This window comes from Siphateles boraxobius, unplaced genomic scaffold (assembly GCF_051911475.1).
Source record: "Siphateles boraxobius isolate OS27281-9 unplaced genomic scaffold, OSU_SipBor_1 29, whole genome shotgun sequence".
NCBI classification, from domain to species: Eukaryota; Metazoa; Chordata; class Actinopteri; order Cypriniformes; family Leuciscidae; genus Siphateles; species Siphateles boraxobius.
Genome location: NW_027508908.1, coordinates 10,353,147 through 10,373,963, shown reverse-complemented (window position 1 = coordinate 10,373,963; position 20,817 = coordinate 10,353,147). Strand labels below are relative to the sequence as shown.

The 20,817-nt window shown below is 36.3% G+C and overlaps 2 protein-coding genes across 2 annotated transcripts; one reads left to right on the top strand and one right to left on the bottom strand.

The window, feature by feature from the left end:
* Positions 1 to 939: 939 nt before the first annotated feature.
* Positions 940 to 17,387, bottom strand: ssrp1b (structure specific recognition protein 1b). Its single transcript, XM_077246496.1, has 18 exons — positions 17,284 to 17,387; positions 16,772 to 16,871; positions 16,496 to 16,681; positions 16,294 to 16,399; positions 14,922 to 15,115; positions 13,821 to 13,921; positions 13,582 to 13,711; positions 13,343 to 13,446; positions 12,801 to 12,929; positions 12,165 to 12,386; positions 10,790 to 10,862; positions 9,975 to 10,107; positions 8,348 to 8,393; positions 7,923 to 8,046; positions 7,617 to 7,784; positions 6,622 to 6,725; positions 6,288 to 6,462; positions 940 to 3,126 (listed from the first exon to the last, which is right to left on the bottom strand). Exons 2-18 carry the CDS (start codon positions 16,823 to 16,825, stop codon positions 3,061 to 3,063), a joined length of 2,115 nt encoding a protein of 704 aa, XP_077102611.1. The 5' UTR covers positions 16,826 to 16,871; positions 17,284 to 17,387; the 3' UTR covers positions 940 to 3,060.
* pold4 (DNA polymerase delta 4, accessory subunit) lies at positions 17,385 to 20,570 on the top strand. The gene is made up of 5 exons (XM_077246497.1): positions 17,385 to 17,531; positions 18,366 to 18,467; positions 18,625 to 18,714; positions 20,207 to 20,318; positions 20,416 to 20,570. Exons 1-5 carry the CDS (start codon positions 17,414 to 17,416, stop codon positions 20,438 to 20,440), a joined length of 447 nt encoding a protein of 148 aa, XP_077102612.1. The 5' UTR covers positions 17,385 to 17,413; the 3' UTR covers positions 20,441 to 20,570.
* The last annotated feature ends 247 nt before the right edge of the window (positions 20,571 to 20,817 follow it).

The window sequence follows — 20,817 nt, the reverse complement described above, 5'->3', positions numbered from 1 at the left end:
CTGTCAAATCAATCAATCTAATATAAATCTGAATAGAATCTCTGACGAGAAGCACCCCTACTTCGGTAGTTTTAGTATTTTCATGTTTTATCACGTATTCAGAAAATGTCTTTACCTGCAGTAGAGTCATTCACAAGCTGTCTGTACTAGTGCCTTTTCGCATTTATGTTAATATTCACTTATTTCTGCGTTCTTTCTGTTTTGTTTTGTTGTACAAGTGAGAAACCGCCCTAAACGATTCACCGTTTTGAGTAAATAAATATTTTGCTATCCTTTTTGACCAAATCATGGAAAAGAACCGACTCAGGTGATTCATTCAAGAATGAGGGTCCAGTTATATAAACAAAGACTGTAATAGTCTGACCAAACAGCAGATAGCAAAGAGATATTCAGTTTTAGTTTTCGTTCTCAAAAAAGACCAAACTCCAACCAAGGTTTTAAGGCAAAGGATTAAATTAAAGTCATATGACTCATTCTTAATAATAATAATAATAATAATAATAATAATATATATATATATATATATATATATATATATATATATATATATATGTTTAATAGTCTAAGCAATTTATGCAACAGGCCTCAGACATCACTTCTGATTCTATATAAACAACAGAAAATGCGATATGTGTCATAATGCTAGAAACGTTGTGAGTAAATGTTGAAATGTTGAAAAAAGGCATGGATTTAATGATTCCCAAGTGAAATTAGCTTGGAAAATTTCCCACAAAAAGGTCTTGGTAGTCGCCTAATGGGCTGTCTGACCATTAATCAATTTGTTGTTTTCTTTTTACTCAGTAACATCACAAAATATACACGTGAACATGATAACGTTGTGCTGATGTTGATATTCATATAGTAATTCTTAAGCTTTACAACTGAAAGTGAAAGGACAATACACTTTCCAGAACGTTTTACATCGCATGCTGCCAGTTGTTGGGTTTGTTGGCTTTTAATAGTCTTAAAACCTTTTACTGGCTCTACAAACACATTATCTTAAAAACCACAATATTTCCCGTTACATTTCAGGGGATGATGAGCATGAATGAGAAAATGGTTGTTGTTTTCATGATATATGTCATACATTAATATGATTACTTAGATAATTATTAGAAAAATTTCTTAACAATAACATATTTTTTAAAATGTAGATTATTTAATGCATCAACAATCGTGCACAATTAGTAATGTGTGCGCTAAACAAAATTTCAAAATACTGTATAAAATAAATGTTGAGCTCGGATCAAAATCAAATATGTTTCAAAGAGAATACAAATGTAAAAAGAAATATTTTAAATTTAAGGTATTTTTTGTGTTTCATAACTGTCATTCAATGCAAATACATATAAAGCAAGCTCAATAGATGTGTCAAAGATGCAGTTTCTATTCTGTTTGGAAAGCAGCACTGTAAAATATCTCTGTACAAACAGATAAACATAGTGATCAGAACAAGTACAGGACAGGATAAAATGAATACACTCTAATTTAAAGGAATAGTTTACCCTTGTGTTGTTCCAAACATGTATGAAATGCCAATTCCGATTCACAAAAACCTATTTATGAACGGGATCAACCGATTTATTGAAAATAGCTAATTTGTTCATAAATTAGACATTACTACTTCTCTCCTGAATTAGCCAAAGCTAGTGTGAATTCAGTGAACAACATTTTCGCTGTTCCTCACACAAAACTATTGTATAGCTCTGCAAGACTTGGAATATAATGTTCTGGGACTGGTTGCATAAACATAGCCATTACGTTAAGACAGTGTCTTAAGTTCTAGTATGACCCACTGACCCAGTCAGGGCCAGTCAGTCTTACTTTTCGGTATTAAATTAGGCCAATCTACGTTTTTATGTAACTGATTTAAAAAAAACTATGAACAGTCTGAAAGAAACAAATTTGATGTCTAACTTGTAAGACTAGTCTTAGAGGTTTATGCAACCGGCCACTGGCTGTATGGGCTACTTTTATTATACTTTTATGTCATCTTGGCATCTTTTAAAGCTCCAGTCTTCATTCAGGAAGAAAAAGTCATGCAAGTTTAAAATGACATAAGGGTCAGTAAATGACAGAATTAAATTTTTTTTGGTGAGCTATTCCACTGAAGTCAACAATACCAAAGGTAAATATAGCTGCAAGCAGCAATTATCGGGGCCAAGCGCAAAGATCACTAAAAGACATGCCAACATGGCTGGGAGTGTCAGACCGATTACAGCAAGGAGCAATTAAATACATTTTATGATGATTTTAGGCAAAATGGCTGATTAATCATATATACAGTCATCAATAATATTATTTAGCGGTTTATTAATTTCGACCAATAGGTGGCACAATTATGAAATTGATGTGGTGTGGTCAGAGTGAAGTGACAATGACACATACAAAGTTTGGTGTCAATATGTCAAGGCATTGCAGATATAAAGCCTGAATAGTCATTTTGGCATCATGCCCTTAACTTTGCTGCTACGGTATACGAAAACTGTTTCGTCTATTGACATGAATTCCATAACATTTTGTCGGCACGGTCCGGAGATGATACGATTAGATTTTGGTGAAAATCGGACAAACGGTCTAGGAGAAGTTCGAAAAAGTAGGTTTTAAAAGAAAACAAAGATGGCAGACAGGAAGTTTGGCTGACTATGGCAAAATTGGTATCTATGTTTTCGACATAAATATATTTTGCTACTAGCCCTTACGGTTCAAAAGTTCTTGGCATAAACATGAGTGAAACTTTGGACAGTTGGTGACGCTAGAGGGATTGAGTTAGAGACTCCAAATTTGCTATGGTGACTGTTCAGACTGTCCTCTATCAGTGTGCCAAATTTCGTAACTTTCCATAAGGAAGAAGAAGAAACGGAAGAATAATAATAATAAGAACGCCGACGATTTCAGGAGGAGCCTATGCACTTTCAGTGCTTGGCCCCTAAATAAACAAAGTGTTTTTGAATGCATGTACTATCAGGATTTCATCAGGTCATGTAAATTGAAATGATGAAAGAAGTATAAGAAAGGGTTTTTTATCCACTCCCCGTTTATGTCTTTCATTAGTGTCTTTCAGTCTGAGCCGGACTCCTCAGAGCTTGGCGGTGTGCTGACTGCTTCCTCTTCATCATCAGACCCCTGTATAAAAAGTAGTAGGTACAGAGAATGACAGGGAGACAATGAATACAGTTCAATACATTTTCTTATACCAACTGATATAAGATCAAATCTAAGGGTGTATTCACACCTGCCTTGTTTGGTTCAATTGAATCGAACTCTAGTTCGTTTACCCCCTTGGTGCGGACCTTTTGGGCAGGTGTGAATACAGCAATCGAACTCAGGTGCGGACCAAACAACCGAACCGAGACCCAGCTGAAGAGGTGGTCTCGGTACGTTTCCAAACGAACTCTGGTACGGTTCGTTTACGGTGTGAACATGAACCGACCCAATTGCAAGAAAGCACTGAGCCTTTGAGTTAACAGGCTTCCGTAGTCGGAGTTGCGTTATGGGAAAGTGATCTGTTGTAGCCTACTACATTCCATTCCGGCGCGCTGTCTGGCCACACGATACTGTTGCGCGTCTTTCTGCGCGTCGTGTGTGCATCATTGGAATGGAATGAATGAATGAATGAGTGACAGGGCTTGAGTGTCACTTGAGTGACAGAGTGACAGAGTGTCACGCATTGAGCATGACAGTCACTCATTTCGGTCTTTTGTCATGCTCTCCCGCCACACATTGTATTTCTCACGCTGAAAAACTATTTGTAATATATTTAATATGCCGCAGCGCCCAAAACTCTGGCCGCGCCGCTCTCACTGTGGAACCGGTGTCTTGCCGAAAAGTGATGGTCTGCCGAAAATTGATTGCATTATTTATTGCAATAAGTAGAGGCTTCAATCATTTTCTTGTTAATCGAATACTGCATTTTATGGGTTGTTTTCGACATTTAAAAGTATTTTAACAGGTAAAAAAGCCTGGATTGTTTGGTACACAGCAGGTAAAATAATGCAGTCATAAGGATAATTGCAAAAGAGATCATGTCTTTATTTTATATATAGCTCAGCAGTAAGTCATGTTTTTATAGGCTACAGTCCGTTTTCCAAATACAAACACGTATTCCATCGGCAACAACAGGCTTCTATTATTATTTCCTATAATAACGTAAATGTCATAGGCTTCCTGATTAAGCTATAACCTGCAAACACTTATTTGGCCACAATTGTTATTATTATGTTAAAAGAAACGTTAAAGTATCACACAGACATACCTTTGCTATTAGTAGGCCTACCACGGACATAAACTGATGGTTGTTTGCACGTTATTTCTGTTTGATCCAGCTGTAGACGTAAAGAGACTGGGCGCAATAAATTTTCGCCGGACCATCACTTTTCGGCACGACACCGGCAGGAATCAAGCGCGTCTCTGGTGTTGTTAGCCAATCAGAAAATAGCACTATTGTATCTGGGTAAGATTTAACGCAACAACCAATGACACCGCGTCGGCACGACCCACGTGTGGTTTTGTTTACAAATTTTGGTTCACTTGCAAAAAGAGCAGTGTGAAAGCGAACCGTACCAAAAAAAAAAATGAATACACCCTAAAAAAGGACAATAAAATCTATAAAATTATAAATTCAAAAAAGTGTCAGGAATTCTGGACGCATAAGACAGGCACAGCATAAATCAGAATATGGATGGGACCAAATTTAGAATTGATCATAGCAGAGAAGAGAGCATCAAAGCGGTCATCAAAAACAAATGACAACAACAAAAAATCAGTGTCACAGATAATTCAAAACAAATTGTAAAATTGGACACAGAGAGACATATGTTTCATATTAAAGGGGCATTCGGCAACTCTAGCCATTTCTTCGCTGATTTCTTTTGTTGTCGCATGTTTTCTCAGCGAGCTCCCCCTACAGCTGTGAGGCGTATATTTCACAACAATGACGTAAAAGAAAAACTCACTTGCGGCCCCTCCTCCCCCTTTCTACCGCTGCTCATGTGCATTTGTTATCATTGGAGCCAGCCAACTTTATCATGTGGAGCTATGTCTACCGAGGTGGGTAATACATCATACACATTGAGGGGGGCGTGTGTTTATGTCGAATTGCCGTAAAGCAGTTTGTGTTTCTCGCTCGTTCTCGCTTCTCACAAGACTTCCTATTTCCAACTATTTCCCCATGTTGCAAGGTTGGTTTTCCGCCTAGGAACGTTGGGGGGAGCGGGGAAAGTCACCATTCTCACCAGAACAGGTTATTAAACCATCCAAATGATTTCTAAATGGTTTTATTAAGTTGAAATATTTGCCAAGTTCCCCTTTAAGACTAAAACTAGTTCGAATGATTAAATATGAATCCTAAATTTTAATGTAAAATTTAAATCAAAATGTAAATGGATCATTTTATTTTAACAGCAAACTAAATTTAGAATTAACAATAAATTAATTTAAAATTATTTTCAATTATTAAATTGGTAATGCTTTACAATAATGTTCCATTTGTTACCATTAGTTAACTATGTTAGTTATGAAGTAATGAAGAAAACTTTCTAAAGCATTTATTAATCTAAGTTTGTTCATTTTAACATTTACTAATACATTATTAAAATCAAAAGTATTATCTGTTGTTTATATTATTTAAGGTACCTGAGCTAACATGAACTAACAATAAACAGTTGCATTTTTATTAACTAAAGTTAACAAAGATGAATAAATACTATAACAGCTCATTGTTAGTTAATGTTAGCTACTACATTAACCCATGCTAACTAATGGAACCTCATTGTAAAGTTTTACTATTAAAAGTCATACTGCTCTATTTTTTTTATTCTTCTTGAGGTAAATCTAGAAAAAATGCATTAGTTTTGTTCCTAAAAATCGGACAGAATTTGCTTTATGCTTTATTTTTTATTCAACAGCTCATAGTAAGATGAAACATGACTGAACATTTTTTTATGGCTTGATACTTTGTCATTTGCTGTTTATAGGACTTTTTTAGTTTGTAGTTTTTGAGGTCTGCTGAAACAAATTTATATATATATATATATATATATATATATATATATATATAGACATAATCCTGACATTTGGGCAATACTTTGATGTTGTTTGACAACCTTACTCCTCAGGATGTGATGTACATAATATGATGTAGTTTTAAAAATGTACATTTCTGAACTATAAAGTTACCCACCTTCTAAACTATGTATGTACTACGTTACACTGTTGCTGTAACAATGTTGTTGAGTGAAACTGTTTCCATTGCATAGACAATTTAGTTAAGTGTATGTTTGTGTTACCTTGCGCTTCCGTCCCTTCCCTCTTTCTGACTCTGATGAGCTCTCTTCACTGGATATGAACTCTCGACTCTTAAAGCTGTCGTTGCCTGTTGCTCGTTCCTTCTCTTTCTCCTTCCCACCACCTGACTTCTTTTTCTTCTTTTCTTCATTCTTCCCTCCTTTCTTTTTCCTCTCCCTTCGGAAATAAAATGTGGGAAGAGTGAGACATAGCCAATTATTAATGCTGACATCATAGTTTGGAACAATGTTGATTGCGAGTTAGTAAACGACAGAATTTTCATTTTTGGCTGAAGTGGTAAGCCACAGGACTAAGCTATTTGAATATTTTGAGTACTTTTTTGAGCTGTTTGAGGATCCTCCAGCTCCACCACTCTCCTTGTACTCTCTCATCGCTCGCTCATAGTCTTTCTTTGCTTCCTCTGCTTTTCCTTCCCACTCCTGGTGGAAAGAACAAGACACAGGTATCAGTTCAAGTTTAAAGTATACCAAGACAGTTAGACAGAGAAAACAATCTGAGGCACTAAAGGCATAGTTCACCCAAAGTTGAAAATTAGCCCATGATTTACTCACCCTCAAGTCATCCTAAGTGTACATGACTTTCTGCTTTCAGACGAATACGTTGGGAGTTATATTAAAAATGTCCTGGCTCTTCCAAGCTTTATAATGGCAGTGAATGGCAGTTTGTGTTTTGAAGTCCATAAAAGTGCATCTATTCATCATAAAAGTGCTCCACACGGCTCCAGGGGGTTAATAAAGGCCTTCTGGAGCGAAGCGGTGCGTTTGTGTAAGAAAAATATTCATATTTAACATGTTACAAAATAAAGTTCTAGCTTCCGGCCAAATGAACATACGCAGTCTACTTGCGCCTAATGTGCAACTTGTGACGTCGGAAGTAGTGTAGTGCATCATGGCGTAGCGTAAACATCACCAGTACTTCGCATCACTCGCATAAGTTGTGCTTAGACTTAAGTCAAATCCGTATGTTAGTTTGGCCGATGCTAGTTATTTTACTTTACAAAGTTTTAAATATGAATATTTTTCTTAAACAAAAGCATCACATAACCCCCTGGAGCAATGTGGAGCACTTTTATGATGGATAGATGCACTTTTATGGACTTCAAAACATAAACAGCAATTCACTGCCATTAGAAAGCTTGGAAGAGCGAGGATATTTTCTAATATAACTCTATTTGTATTCGTCTGAAAGAAGAAAGTCATATACACCAAGGATGACTTTGAGGGTGAGTAAATCATGGGCTAATTTTTAATTTTGGGTGAACTATCCATTTAACATTGTGGAAGGTCCAAGTGAATGTGCTAGAGAGTCACCTCTTTCTTGTCTTTGCTGATTTGTTTCCACATTTCCCCAGCTTTTTTCGAGATCTCTGTGACAGAGATGCCTGGATTTTCTGATTTAATGCGGTCTCTGCTAGAGTTCAACCAGAGCATGTAGGCACTCATTGGCCTCTTGGGGGCATTAATATCCTTTGCCTTTTTCTACACACAAGAACAAACAAAGTAGCACTGAATTTGTAAGTCCTTGTACTGCTTGTACTTACAATAAATGCTAGATAAACAGTTTATAGAAACCCTAACTGTCACCAACAAATTTTATCATTCACTCTCTTTTCTCACCTCTTTCTTGCGTGGTTTTCTTTCTTTTACAAATTTAGCTTTCTTGGCTGGTTTCTTCTTTCGGTCTTCATCACTGTCCCCGCCATCAGCGCTGCTTTCACTGGCAGAGGCCTTACTGTCGTACCTGACACACACAAATATGACATTATTAGGTATTAGGTTTTATGAAGAAAGTGTAAGTGTGTTTGCCCCCTTAACACTAGGATGTTATTTGTGGTTTTTAGTGTCAGATGTCATTGATACTAAGATACTTTTATAGGTGATTTTTACTAATTTGTTTGTTTATACTTATATATATATATATATATATATATATATATATATTATGAGTTTGTTCAAGTATGAGCAATAGTAATAGTGATGTTTTCCTTAGCAAGCACCACTAATTGAAGCTATCGCAAACAGATCAACGCAAAGCCTCTTACTCCTCTGCAATATCATCATCTTCTTCTCCAGGATTAAAAGATTCATCTGGGGGGAGAAAAAAAGTCAATTCAAATGTTAATTTATCTCACACAAGTATTCTGTTCAGCCAAGCCAGTTGTAATTTATGACACCCAAATACAGTTGCAGCTAGGTGTGGCTAATATATCAAATTCTTATCTCAATGTAAATAATTGATATATATATATCGCAATATAGTTATTTTTCCTGGAAATAAGGTTGTTTTGATACCACCATTTTAGATACTACTGACATTTCACAATTTTCTACACCAATTTCGACATCACAGCAAAAAACAATTCTAGCCTACAGGGCTCTCAAGTTTTATCAAAAGTTTAGAGTGAGATTTAGGGGAGGAGCCACCCAAATATTTGCAGCAGCGGTCCATCGACCCAACCAAATTCACTTCAATTTTTGCTAGCAGTTCAATTTTGCCTATTGTTCATAATTGACCAGCACAAATGGAAATTATAACAATTGTTAAATCTGATAAAAAGACAAATTCATCCAAATAAAATAAATAGTTATATTTAAAAAATACAAATTTATTGAAAAATAAAATAAAATTTGACCCCAAACAAGCCAACTGAACATCAGTGCTCAATGTACATAACATTGTGTCATAACAACTTGCCCTGAGCATGTATGTCAAGACCCAAACCGGTCACCTTTACAGGGGTCATCGGATGCCCATTTTCCACAAGTTGGTATGATTCTTTTGGGTCTTCATGAAAAGTTTGTAACATACTTTGGTTAAAATTTCTCAATGGTTGTGTAAAACAACACCCTTTTTACCTCTTCAAAAAAAGCTCTGTTCACAGTGACCCGTTTTGGTGCATGTCTCTTTAAATGTTAATGAGCAACAACTTTTTGGCTTTTTGAGGATTAAAAAAAAGTGAATGGATTTTTTTCATTGTGTGGTGATTGTGTCCACACACTGCAAAGACACATTTATTTGCAAATACCATATAAAAGTGTATTTTGCATCAGATGACCCCTTTAAAAGCAGTTGGAGAGTTTTTGAATGCATCAAAAATAATTTAGCACGAATTTGGCTATACTCCTCAACATCAGCTCTCACTGTCTTTGATCACAGGCAAGAGATATCGTCCAGGAATCGTAAAATCAAAATGCTAAAAAAAAAAAATAATAATTAAATGAAGATGTCCAAAAACCGCATTCATCAGATCGTGCTCTTTCAACTTCCACTCCGTGTGTGCGCGTGTTGTCTAGTAACGAACGAGCTTGCAGTGGGAACAGATAATTTACCCGGGAACAACTAATTCTAATTTCTGATTGGCTGGTAGCTAGCATTTAACTCTGTATAACTCGAGACAGATGCTATGAACTCGGCAGAGAACTTCCCTCTGTTTTGCCTGCGCCTCGTCCATTAATTGTATAGCGGGACAAGTTCCCTTACTCCTCAGCGTGAGAAATACAAGGTGTGGCGTGTGGGCGTGTGAACGGGTTGAAATGCGTGTGTCTCACGCCCAATGCGTGAGACTTGAGAGCCCTGAGCCTAACTAGCATAAGTCATCAAGCTTATAGAAAACAAGTAAACAATCATTAATAAAATAAGAATGATTGGCTCAGAGAGCTGCCACTCACCACTCTCGCCCTCTGAGTCGTCACTGTCATTGGCCTCCTCACGGATCTTGCCCTCTTCTTTCATGCGCTCCAGGTACGCATCATGCTGGTCGTCGTCCGAGTCGCTGTACATGTTGTCATTACCTTTCATACCCTGATAGAAAACAAATCAAAATGATATCAATGCAATATCAACATCATGTCATTGCAAAGTTAGTATTTGTAACAAAGCCGACACAAGAAACCCTCTCCAAGCATTGATTTCAAACCCATTCATGTTCCCATCCTTACCGGCCTCTCTCTCTCTCACACACACATACATTACTATCATATAAGCAATCAGCGTTAACTCATTCAAAAGCACGCCCTTGAGCAACGCTGTGTTCATAGCACACAGGATTGTTTAACACATGTTTTTTTGTAAAGTGACCACAACATTGAATACAGATTTCAGATGAAACACTGTTGCAGTCTTATAATGACGTCTGAGTGATCTGAACACAGCGTTCACCTGGTCAAATCATGAACCAGTGAGCCTTGCCACCTGTGGTGGATGAGACATCTGCTATAAGCCTTCAAAGAGAGAATGCTTTCGACACTCGGGTTGTGATTGTGACACGCAAAACAAACAACATGCAAGCAAGTTATTGGAGGACCGACACCAAACCGCAGGACAATACCAACCTTTTTCTACATGAACACAATACAGACATACAGCACAAACACAAAGAGTAGAATAAGTGTCCGTCCACTGTGTGAGCGGTCTATATGGACATGTCTATGCAGATGAAAATGATGTGGTGCTTGATGGGACAGAAACAGGACTGTAGGTGTACCTCTTTAAAGCCTCTGTTCTTGATGCTTAACTTCTTAGCATTGACGAAGTCAAAGAGTTTCCCATATTCTTCCCTGAAGAAGAAGGTAGAGATAGATTAAACATATAAAAACAAAGAGAGGATGAAGGCTCTTTTAGTGAGTTAAGGCCCGTTCACACCAATAACGATAACCACAACAATAACTATATTAGTGTCCTGCAGGATATGTGAGAAACATTGGTTTTGATATGTTTCCAAGATGTGCTGTTTTTGTAATATTAGCTATAGTAACGGGACAATCTGATTCGCCAGCTGTTAGTCATTGCATGTGTTGCATAGAGTGTATGTTATTTTGGGGGTGGAGCAATGAGGGTAGGGGTGTGTTTGTTTGGGTGTCAATTTCAAATATCAACAGTGTTTCTCAGAAATTGCTTACTGCACCTTTAAATGCTCAAGCTCTTGAAAGTTGGGTGGATTCTGATTAGCTGTCGATGCTTTTATCATTCATCAGCTGGAAATAATCATTCCTCTGTGTCATTATCATAATAGCCGTGGTGTGGACTTCCCTATTCATATAAAATTAGAGCGATAATTAAAACTTTATAGTTACAGTTAGTTAGTGTCATTTGTGTAAACAGGCTGGTGCACTATTTGTCAAATGAAACAGTATCTTTAGTATGTTAAATAGGGAAAGCTTGTTCAGTGAGAGATGTTTTGCTATATTAGCTCATTGTGATGTGTTTTAGATTTGAAGCGAAGTATGTTTGTTGTGTGTATCGTTTTTACAAAAAGAACGTACCAGAATGGTTGAAGAATGTGTTGAAGGGATAGTTCACTCAAAGAATGACATTTCTGTCATCATTTACTCACTCTCATGTCAGTCCAAACCTGTATGACTTTCTTCTGTGGAACATGGAAGAAGATCATTTGAAAATTTGAAAGTGTTTTGGACTATCAGTGCATGGAAAAAAACAAACAGAAAGTCAAACAGGTTTTAAACGACATGAGGATGAACTGTTTTCAAGAAAAAGTTGCTTCTGCCACATTAATGTGACGTGTTGGTGTACTGATTCAGACATAATATGGACCCAACTAAAAACGTTAATGTGCCTCAAGTAGCTTTGTTTTTTCCCCTTAAAATCTAATGTAGAAGGGGTCAGGTCACTAAAAGAGAGAGGCTGTTTTACTCCAGTATAAGACAAAGCAGAAAGAATCACCACAAAGAGGCAGCATAGACTTTCTATGGCAGATGGGGGTTAAGTGCTCAAGGACATAATGGCAGGAAGTGCCTTATAGAGGATATTGGACACTGGTCTTTTCATTACTGTTATGGTCTAGTTCCCACAAAGCTATGTTCCCGACAAGTGGACAAGAATAACATTAGGCTTATGGGTACCTCTCGATGCTGCTGAAGGTGTACTGGTTCCCCTGCTTGGTCTCAATCTCAAAATCGAAGGAGCGAGTGGTGGTGGTTCCACGGGCGAAGTTCACGCAGGCGATCTCTTCAAAGCGCAGGTGCACCGGGGGCTTGTGCACATAGATGAAACCTCTTTCCAGAGGATACAACAGCCCTGAAGTGGCCTTATATGAACATGTTATACACTGAGCTCCTGAGTGACTACAGAGAAGAGAGGGAGACATAATGATACTGGAAGTGATCAGACTTTTACAAAATTTGTAGTGATATTATGTTGTACTATATACAGTAATGTTCAAATAGTTAAAAAAAAACTTTATTCATCAGCATGTTAGAATGATTTCTGAAGGATCATGTGACACTGAACATTGTCGTAATGGCTGCTAAAAATTCTGCTTTGCATCACAGGAATAAATTCAAATATATCAAAATAGAAATCAGATTTTTTTTAAATTGAAATAATATTTCACAATATTGCCGTTTTTACAGTATATTGACAAATTACTGTTAAAAATAAGAAATAAATCAGAAAGTTTTGGTTGAATGGCAATGTTTCAGGCATTTACTGTTGTAAATTTTGGTATATTATTTATATGTTTTGCATATGTGTTTTACCCTTGGAAATTTCCCGGCACTGTGATCTTCCTGTTGACCAGGGCCTTCATGACTCTGCTTACCATCTCATAGAGAGAGCCAGACATGTTTTTATTAAGTTTCCCTTCAAAACGTCTCTCCACCTCTTCCCTGCAGAACATAAGAGAGAGAAATTATACTGCTGGTTGGCAACACATAGTGAATGAATCAGCAAATAACAGCAGAATTCAATTCAATTGTTCAAGTGAACAATTCCTTTAACTCCATGTTGCTCCAGGGTTTAAGTCCCTGTAATAAATGTACTGTAATTTGCCTACGATAAAGCATCTGCTAAATGAAATGGTGTCATCGACCTTGTTGAAGTGAAACAGCTTGCTCAGGAAGAATTATTTTTTTGGCATAACACTTCACAGAATATAGCTAAACATAACTGCACACACAAAATTAATTTCTCTTTGGTATCTCCTTTTAGTCTTGGCAGAAAATGTAAACAGTTTATTTCTGACACCCATCACATCCTTCACCGGTCTTACTCATTCTCTGTCTCTCTCGCTCTCACTCACTCGTTCATGTTAAGAGTAAGGCTGACTTCCTCTTCCTTGGAGAACAGAAGAATGAGAAAATGGTAGCGGGTTTGACCCTGTTTAATGGGTGGGTCCAGACTGATCTGAAAGAGAATGGAGGTTGCAGGTCTTATTTCAGACAATCAGACACACACACAGAAAAAGTAGATTAAAGCCCTCTGATACTAGCCCTAAAGATGGATCAGAGACTGTTTTACAGACTATGATGCTCCACTTACCACAAAGAACATCTGCCGCTGGTCTTTATGAGGCAACAGGAAAAGGCGGAGCACTGTGGTGTACGGGATCTTGTAGTCAAACGTCTTACCATGCAGATGGAGGAATGTCGGATAAATACGGATATCGTATCTAGAGAGAGAGGGAAAAAAAATATTTTTCTGCTACTTCACACTTTTTTATTTTAAAGGGAAACCTGAAAAATAGTGAGGTAAATATATTGGTGTGTAGGTGTATTTACCTGCCCCTAGGTGTGAGGCACTGCAACTCTCTGAAGATACACACAGCATCTCCTGTGGCCTGGATGACATCTGCTTTGGACAAAACGTTCTGAGCAAATGCCTAAAACAGCAGAGAAAAGTACTGTGACCTCAATTTGCATTTTTGTTTAAGTTGGCTTTAAGGATGTAAATGTTGTACTTTAGGGTAAGGGTTTATCAACTGGGATCTGGGGAACCCCAGGGGGCCGCAAAGGAATGAAGATAGAGAAAAACCCATGTAAAAATATAAAAATAAATGCATAATAATAATAAAAAAGATTAAACTAAACAAATAATAAAATGATTCAAATAAATATTTATTCTAAATATATATATATAAATAAATTCTAAATAATACATCTAACAATACATTATTTATAAAGTATAATTATTAATCTAACAATAGTATGAATTTTCTCTATTTTGTAATCATTGATCACAACTTCTAATATTTTCGTAAATTAGATAATTGTTTCTGCCTAAATTATTACATAATATTAGCTAACTGGTTGATTTATATTATCTTAGAACTGTATATTTTTGACATATGGACATTACTTTGACACAGTCATGTCTGAAAACGGGTCACTCTAAATTGCAATGTTCAAACATTCATTTTTCTGTAAAGCTGCTTTGAAACGATATGCATTGTGAAAAGCTCTAAACAAAAAATGTGAATTCAATTGAATAGTACTATAGTGAGTAGATTTTTTTAAACCATTTTAAACATGACATAAAACTACATTTTTTCCAAATAATATTTTACACATATTTATAGTATTCATTTTTTACAGTATAAATTTGTTTTTTCTACACAAAAATGTATAGCTGTCTTTTAAATTTTAGGATTTGGGTACCTTGCATGAGGATGATCATATTTGGGGGTCCGTCATGGCATCTAAAAGATTGAAACCCTTTGTTTAGGGGCATGTTATGATTGTTGCTTGGTAAACTACGCCATCTGTTGGTCAGTGTTAGGTAGGGGTGGACACACACACACACACACACACACACACACACACACACACACACACACACACACACACACACACACACACACACACACAAACACACACACTTACCTCCACAGGGTCTGAACCCTCATCTCCTGTGCTGGGGGGGACATAGAAGCGCACCTCCATGAGGGATACCTCTGTGTCATCATTCTGATGAAACTCCACAGTGACTTCATTCTTTCCCGTTGCACACTGGGATACACTGGAGAGTGGAATCTCAAATGCAGGACTGTCATTCACCTCAAATGAAAGCAACGGCCCTGAAAAGCCACAGAGGGGCAAAGAGTTTAATACCTTGAAATGGCAGTAAAAAAAAGAAATTTTAAGCTGAGTGTATTAAAAATGCAATGCTGGAACATGGTTTACGTTTAAGAAAAAAAAGTCATTATTTATGGCAGTCGACTGATATCTTTTTATATATATATATATATATATATATATATATATATATATATATATATATATATATATATATATATATACTGTAATGAGATTTATATTTATTTAAAATAATATTTACTAAATAAAAAACTAATAATTTGGAAATTAATTAATCAATATGAAAAATAATAACCTGTAAAATAAAAAGATGTATACTTAGCTAGTGCATGATTCTATAATCCTATTATATATTTTTTCACAAAAAAATTAATTGTTAAAAAATAAAAAGGAAGTAAACACTGTAACCAACAGTGCACTCATCATCTGGTAAGTCTGTTTGCACTGAGAATCATATTTTCTCAAATAAAGACCAGGAAGCACTAATGACAAAGTAGACAGTGAATATGACAGCGGCTAAATGAATATTGCACAGCATATTTTGAAATCAAGGATTTAAAGTTGGTGAATGAGAAAGTATCACTGTATTTGCCTTTTTTATTTCGCTAATAATACATTAATAACACTCTAATACTTTTTATGTACCATTTACTTTCTTTGTTTAACAGTTCTAATAATCTATTAGACAGAACTGTTAAACAAACAAAGTAAACTAACGAAAGTCCTGCTTCCGGCAATTAGTAATAAAGAAAAACGTATCGGCTGACGCTGATGATTAAACAATGCCAAATATCTGCCTATATTATACTAATAATCTATCTTTCTATTATAGACAATAGAAACTTCATTCTTAACAATAAATGTTCTTTATTGGCATCTATGGTTCCATGAAGAATATTTAACATCCATGGAACTTTTTCATTGCACAAAAGGTTCTTTATAGTTCTTTAAATTATTAAAATGTTTTTCACACTTTTGTAAGAAAAACGTGGTTCTTGTAAAAACTGTTGACTGAAAGGTTCTTTTGGGAACCCAAATTCTTATTTCAAAGGCATTGCTGCAAAACACCCTATTTGGAACCTTTATTTTTAAGAGTGTAACTATACAAGATGCTACTGTACATATCTCAGAAATAGTGTAGCATCAGGAGTGCACTGACCATTAAATTTAGCAGTGCCCCAATTCCAGCCCTTCACACACATATCTTTCTCCATCAGCTCCACTTTGTAGTTGGCTTTGAAGTACTCTGAGATCTTGTCAAGGTCCTGTACATAAAGAGATAGATGAAAATTTAAGGCATTGAATGAAATGTTGGAGGGTGGGGGTATTTTGATTGATTGAATTTTGTATCTCTGACTCACAGTGTCTTTGAAGCCATCATATTTGTAGATGTGACCAGTGGTGGTGCACAGTTTGATGCCGTGACCCAGACAGACTCTCCTCCACTGGGCCTGAGTGAGCTCGGAGACCCCAATGCTGTCCACCTTCCCAGTCTTACTGTTTTTAAACACCACTGTCTGCTTACTGAAGCGCAGACGGCCATCATTCTACAGAAAGAGGTAAGTCAATCGTTTTTGTTCAGTGTTTTCTAGAATAACATCTCGATTAGACACCAAACTGCTGGAGCCTCCACTCACCCAGGTGCCCTTGACCTCCTGATAAATTTCATTGAATTCCAGAATGTCACTCATGTCAGCCACTCCAGCTTAGACAGAGTGGACCTGTGACGCTCAAAAGCTGCGACAACAGGGGTAAAATCATAAATACACACATCAAACCGTATTCATATAGCTTCTTTGTTTTTCACTGCCTGTGGCATTATGAATTCTGCAATGAAGAAAAGCTCCTACATGACAACTTTTTCTTGCAGGTTGTTTGGTTGTAAACAGTTAGCTTTGAGCTGTAAAATAAAACTTTGCGAAATTAAATATTTTGCAGTTGCACGCTGTAAATTGTTTTCTAACTATAAACAAATAAGTAGAGCTAGCAAAGCAACCATATTCGGCCATATAAAAGCGGCTAGTGTTTTTTTCTGTTTTGTTACGAACGACTTATTTAAAATGTACAGTGAATTTCAAGCAGTAATAGTTTATTTCAAACAATTTTATTGCACAGAAAATGAAACGTGAGATATTTGAATAAGCATTACTGTAATTCGGCGAGAGGATCAAGGCCGACTCGAGTCCTGTGTGCGAAGATGAGCGGAGTGCAGAGCTACGCGTCGCGTTCGTCATCATGACGCCATCACGCTCTGTGCGTGGCCCCGCCCTTCCTATTGAATGTCAGTCTGTTTTGTAAACGATCGAACTACAAAGCGAAAGTTAAAAGGATTTGACGCAGACAGCTGTCAACATTGGCAAATATTTTATCATCTGACAACGTTCTACAAGCATTCAGGTATGCTGTACATTTCAAATATAAGGGGATGCACATGCACTTTTGCAGAAGCTTTATACTCGAGATGGAAGCATTGTTTTTCGATCGATCTATAATGCAATTTTTTTTAATCGAAAGCTGGAATACTACACAAAAATAGATTGTTTATACTTTGTTATGATAAATACATTGGTTTCTTGGTCGAATGGCCTAGAGCATCTGACCAAAGATCTGTGCGGTGCTGCGATATTGTGTTATTAACAAAATGTATAAAACCCGAGTGTTGTGCACAAAACAACATTATGCCTTTACCACATAGACTACTTATCGAATTAGCTTGTTGAAGTAAATGTAATATCAGGTCAATCATCTTGCCCAATAAGTGTGCTCCCAAAAAAGAATCATTGACTCACCATTAAGAATCATTGACTCACTATCTCCTGTTGGAAACACTTCATTACATTATTCAATCAAAGATGATCTAACATGAACGTGAAATGAAAAGTTGGGTTACACTTTATTTTAATGTGTCACTGTTACAGTGTAATAATTATACATTTAAGTACTGAGTGATAATAAGTAACTACATGTAGCTACTCACTATAGGGTTTGGCAGGATTAGGGTTTGGTTTAGGGTGAGTTGCATGTAATGTATAATTATTACTAATAAACACATGTAACTTAACAAGGAAACTTTAAATGAAAGTGTTACCAACAGTTGTTTTTTTCATTAACTAACGTTAACAAAAATTAATAGATACTGTAACAAACGTTTCTCAACGTTTAATAATGGGACATATGACCTAGGCAAGTAAGCTTACTGTGTAAAATGTTACAAACTATCTTTTATTTTAGATATGACACCTAAGCGTGGCCTCATCACCGACACATTTAAGGTTGTAAAGAAGGCAAAGAGAGGGGCCAAGAGAAACAAGTCTCCTTCCCCGCCAAAAGCAGGTAGGAGGAGAGTTTGTTTATCTGTGTGTCTGTGCATATTTAAATAAAAGCAGAGATCTGCAATGTCATTGTATTCCTAAACTATACAAATTATTTAAAGGACCATGTAAGTGCATCAGTAGTCTATCAGCATTTATAACATGTCATTACTGATCAGAGCCTGAGCCCCCACAACAGAGTGAAAGAGAAAAAGATCTACAAGAACTGAAGAAGTTTGATCTGGACTGGAGTTTCGGACCATGCACAGGTACAGTACATCATCATTTTAATTAACCGATATCTTTATGCCAGTTACATTGTTATGCTGTTTATGTCTGTATTTTTCATTTAGCTTCTGAAGCACAATAATGTAGGACCCTGAAAACTGTCGGCTTTATCACTTTAAGGTCTTGAATTATTTTGTTGCAAGCTTTGTCTGTATCTTGTTGTTCACATTATAAAGTGTGTTTACTTAAAAAATAAAACTAGGTACTACTAGTCCTGAACCTATTCCCCTAAACCTAATATTAACCCATGAAGAGGAAGCCATGCCTTTGCAATTCGGAGGCCTGTTTCAAAGAAACACTTGGAGGCCTCCATCATTCAAACGATTTGTTAAAAATAAGAGCTCATGAGCAAGAGCTCATACAAGGACATTTTTCTTCAACCCATATATCTTCAATTTTGAGGGCATTTTTATTCATTTTGGTGGCATTTTTGCCCTATAGCTCCCGTTCCTTTCCGTGATGGCCGGGACGGGGCTCTTTTTTGAGTGCAATCGGACGGAGGCCACCTCTTTTGTGGGCCCGTTTCAAGTGAACATAGTAAACGCTACTGCTTTTAGGGCAAGATGACCCCGTGCCTTAATTTTTTCTCCTGGCCATAGATGGCACAAAATCTCATCTCAGCTCTTTTGATAAATGGGAATACTATTTTTAATATAATGTAATATACACTGAATATAAACATTTGTGAGATTTAGTGAGGTTAATTAATCTAATTCTTTGTTTCTGGAAAACAGTGATCTATGACATTGTATTATGTTGAATAACATTTTTTTTGTGTCTGTATTTGTTAATGAGGGATGGGCACATCAATGTTTTTGGATTTGTGGAGTATATGTTTTATTTGAAAGTAAAAAGATAAAATTAGACCATTGGGGTAAGATGAACCACCCGGAATTGGCAGAGAAGGCCCAGGGTGGCATGTTGTTACTAGTGTTATTATTTTTAAATGTAATACTTATTGTTATTAATTTGGGGTAATTTAATATTTCCATGAATTAGACATTTCAGACATCTTTCCCTTCATTTAAACCCATAGGTTAATTGAGTGAAATCATTCAATTTGATTTCACAGTGTTTCTATTATGATATATCTTCAATTAAAATATGGGCAATCAAATATGTAAATATTCATATGCCTGTATATAAGTCATAAGATAATTTTACCTTTCAGATGAATCTCTTTTACTGGGATTCTGCTTTGTCTGTCATCCGTTATTCAATAATTTGAATTAAAAATGAATTGTCAAAATAAAATGTTAAATAGAATAGTTGATTAAGTATTTTACATTAATGACACTTTAAAATATATATAAATATCAAATGTTTATATTTATTTCCTTTAATAACACATTGGCTGATGCATCATCTATGGGGGGCATCTTACTTAGTACGTTTTTGGGTAAATAGACTGTAAGTACATTGAAAATGCATGTACTGTAAAATAAAGTGTGTGTGACCCTATGTGTGTGTTAGGGATCAGTCGACTGCAGAGATGGGAGAGGGCAGCACTGCATGGGCTGAATCCCCCGCATGAGATTAAAGACATTGTTCTGAAAGAGTACACTGACCCAGAGTACACACAGAGGTATTACTCACACATTCTCTCTTCCTTTTACACATGCAGAAACCACACAAACCAAAGCCTTTATCGCTAACACTCACCTTTTCCCCCTCTGTTTCAGTCTCTGGCGTGACTATCCCCTCTGAAAAACTGATAGAGAAAAGACAGAAAGGGGTGAAAAGAAGAAAAAACGTTCATAGTGTTTGATATGTTCTACTTTGTTTGCTTTGTTGTTTATCACACTACATTTTATTAAACATTTTTCTATGCAAAAGCTTTCATTGTTGAGTCTCAGGCATTTATATAACAATAATGATTTACAGTGCACCTGCTACATATGCATACACTTATCAGGTCCTCATATCCTCAATTTTTTTCAATTTAATCCATCCTATTTGTATATTATTAGTAGAGACTCACATATTATTTATCATCTGACAACATTGTAAATGTCTGGAGTAGTTTAGCTGTCAGGTATGCAGTGGTGTTCAAAGATATGTAAGGGGATGCATATACTGTACAA

What these genes read in the sequence shown, in the direction of transcription:
- ssrp1b (XM_077246496.1), bottom strand. Translation starts at nt 16,825, where the DNA reads ATGAGTGACATTCTGGAATTCAATGAAATTTATCAGGAGGTCAAGGGC. An exon ending in GGGCACTGCTAAATTTAATG is followed by an intron (nt 15,116 to 16,293) that starts GTCAGTGCACTC and finishes GTGGCTTTTCAG; the next exon opens with GGCCGTTGCTTTCATTTGAG. An exon ending in AGCGGCAGATGTTCTTTGTG is followed by an intron (nt 13,447 to 13,581) that starts GTAAGTGGAGCA and finishes ATTCTCTTTCAG; the next exon opens with ATCAGTCTGGACCCACCCAT.
- pold4 (XM_077246497.1), top strand. Translation starts at nt 17,414, where the DNA reads ATGTCAGTCTGTTTTGTAAACGATCGAACTACAAAGCGAAAGTTAAAA. An exon ending in AACGTTCTACAAGCATTCAG is followed by an intron (nt 17,532 to 18,365) that starts GTATGCTGTACA and finishes CTTTTATTTTAG; the next exon opens with ATATGACACCTAAGCGTGGC. An exon ending in TCCTTCCCCGCCAAAAGCAG is followed by an intron (nt 18,468 to 18,624) that starts GTAGGAGGAGAG and finishes ATTACTGATCAG; the next exon opens with AGCCTGAGCCCCCACAACAG.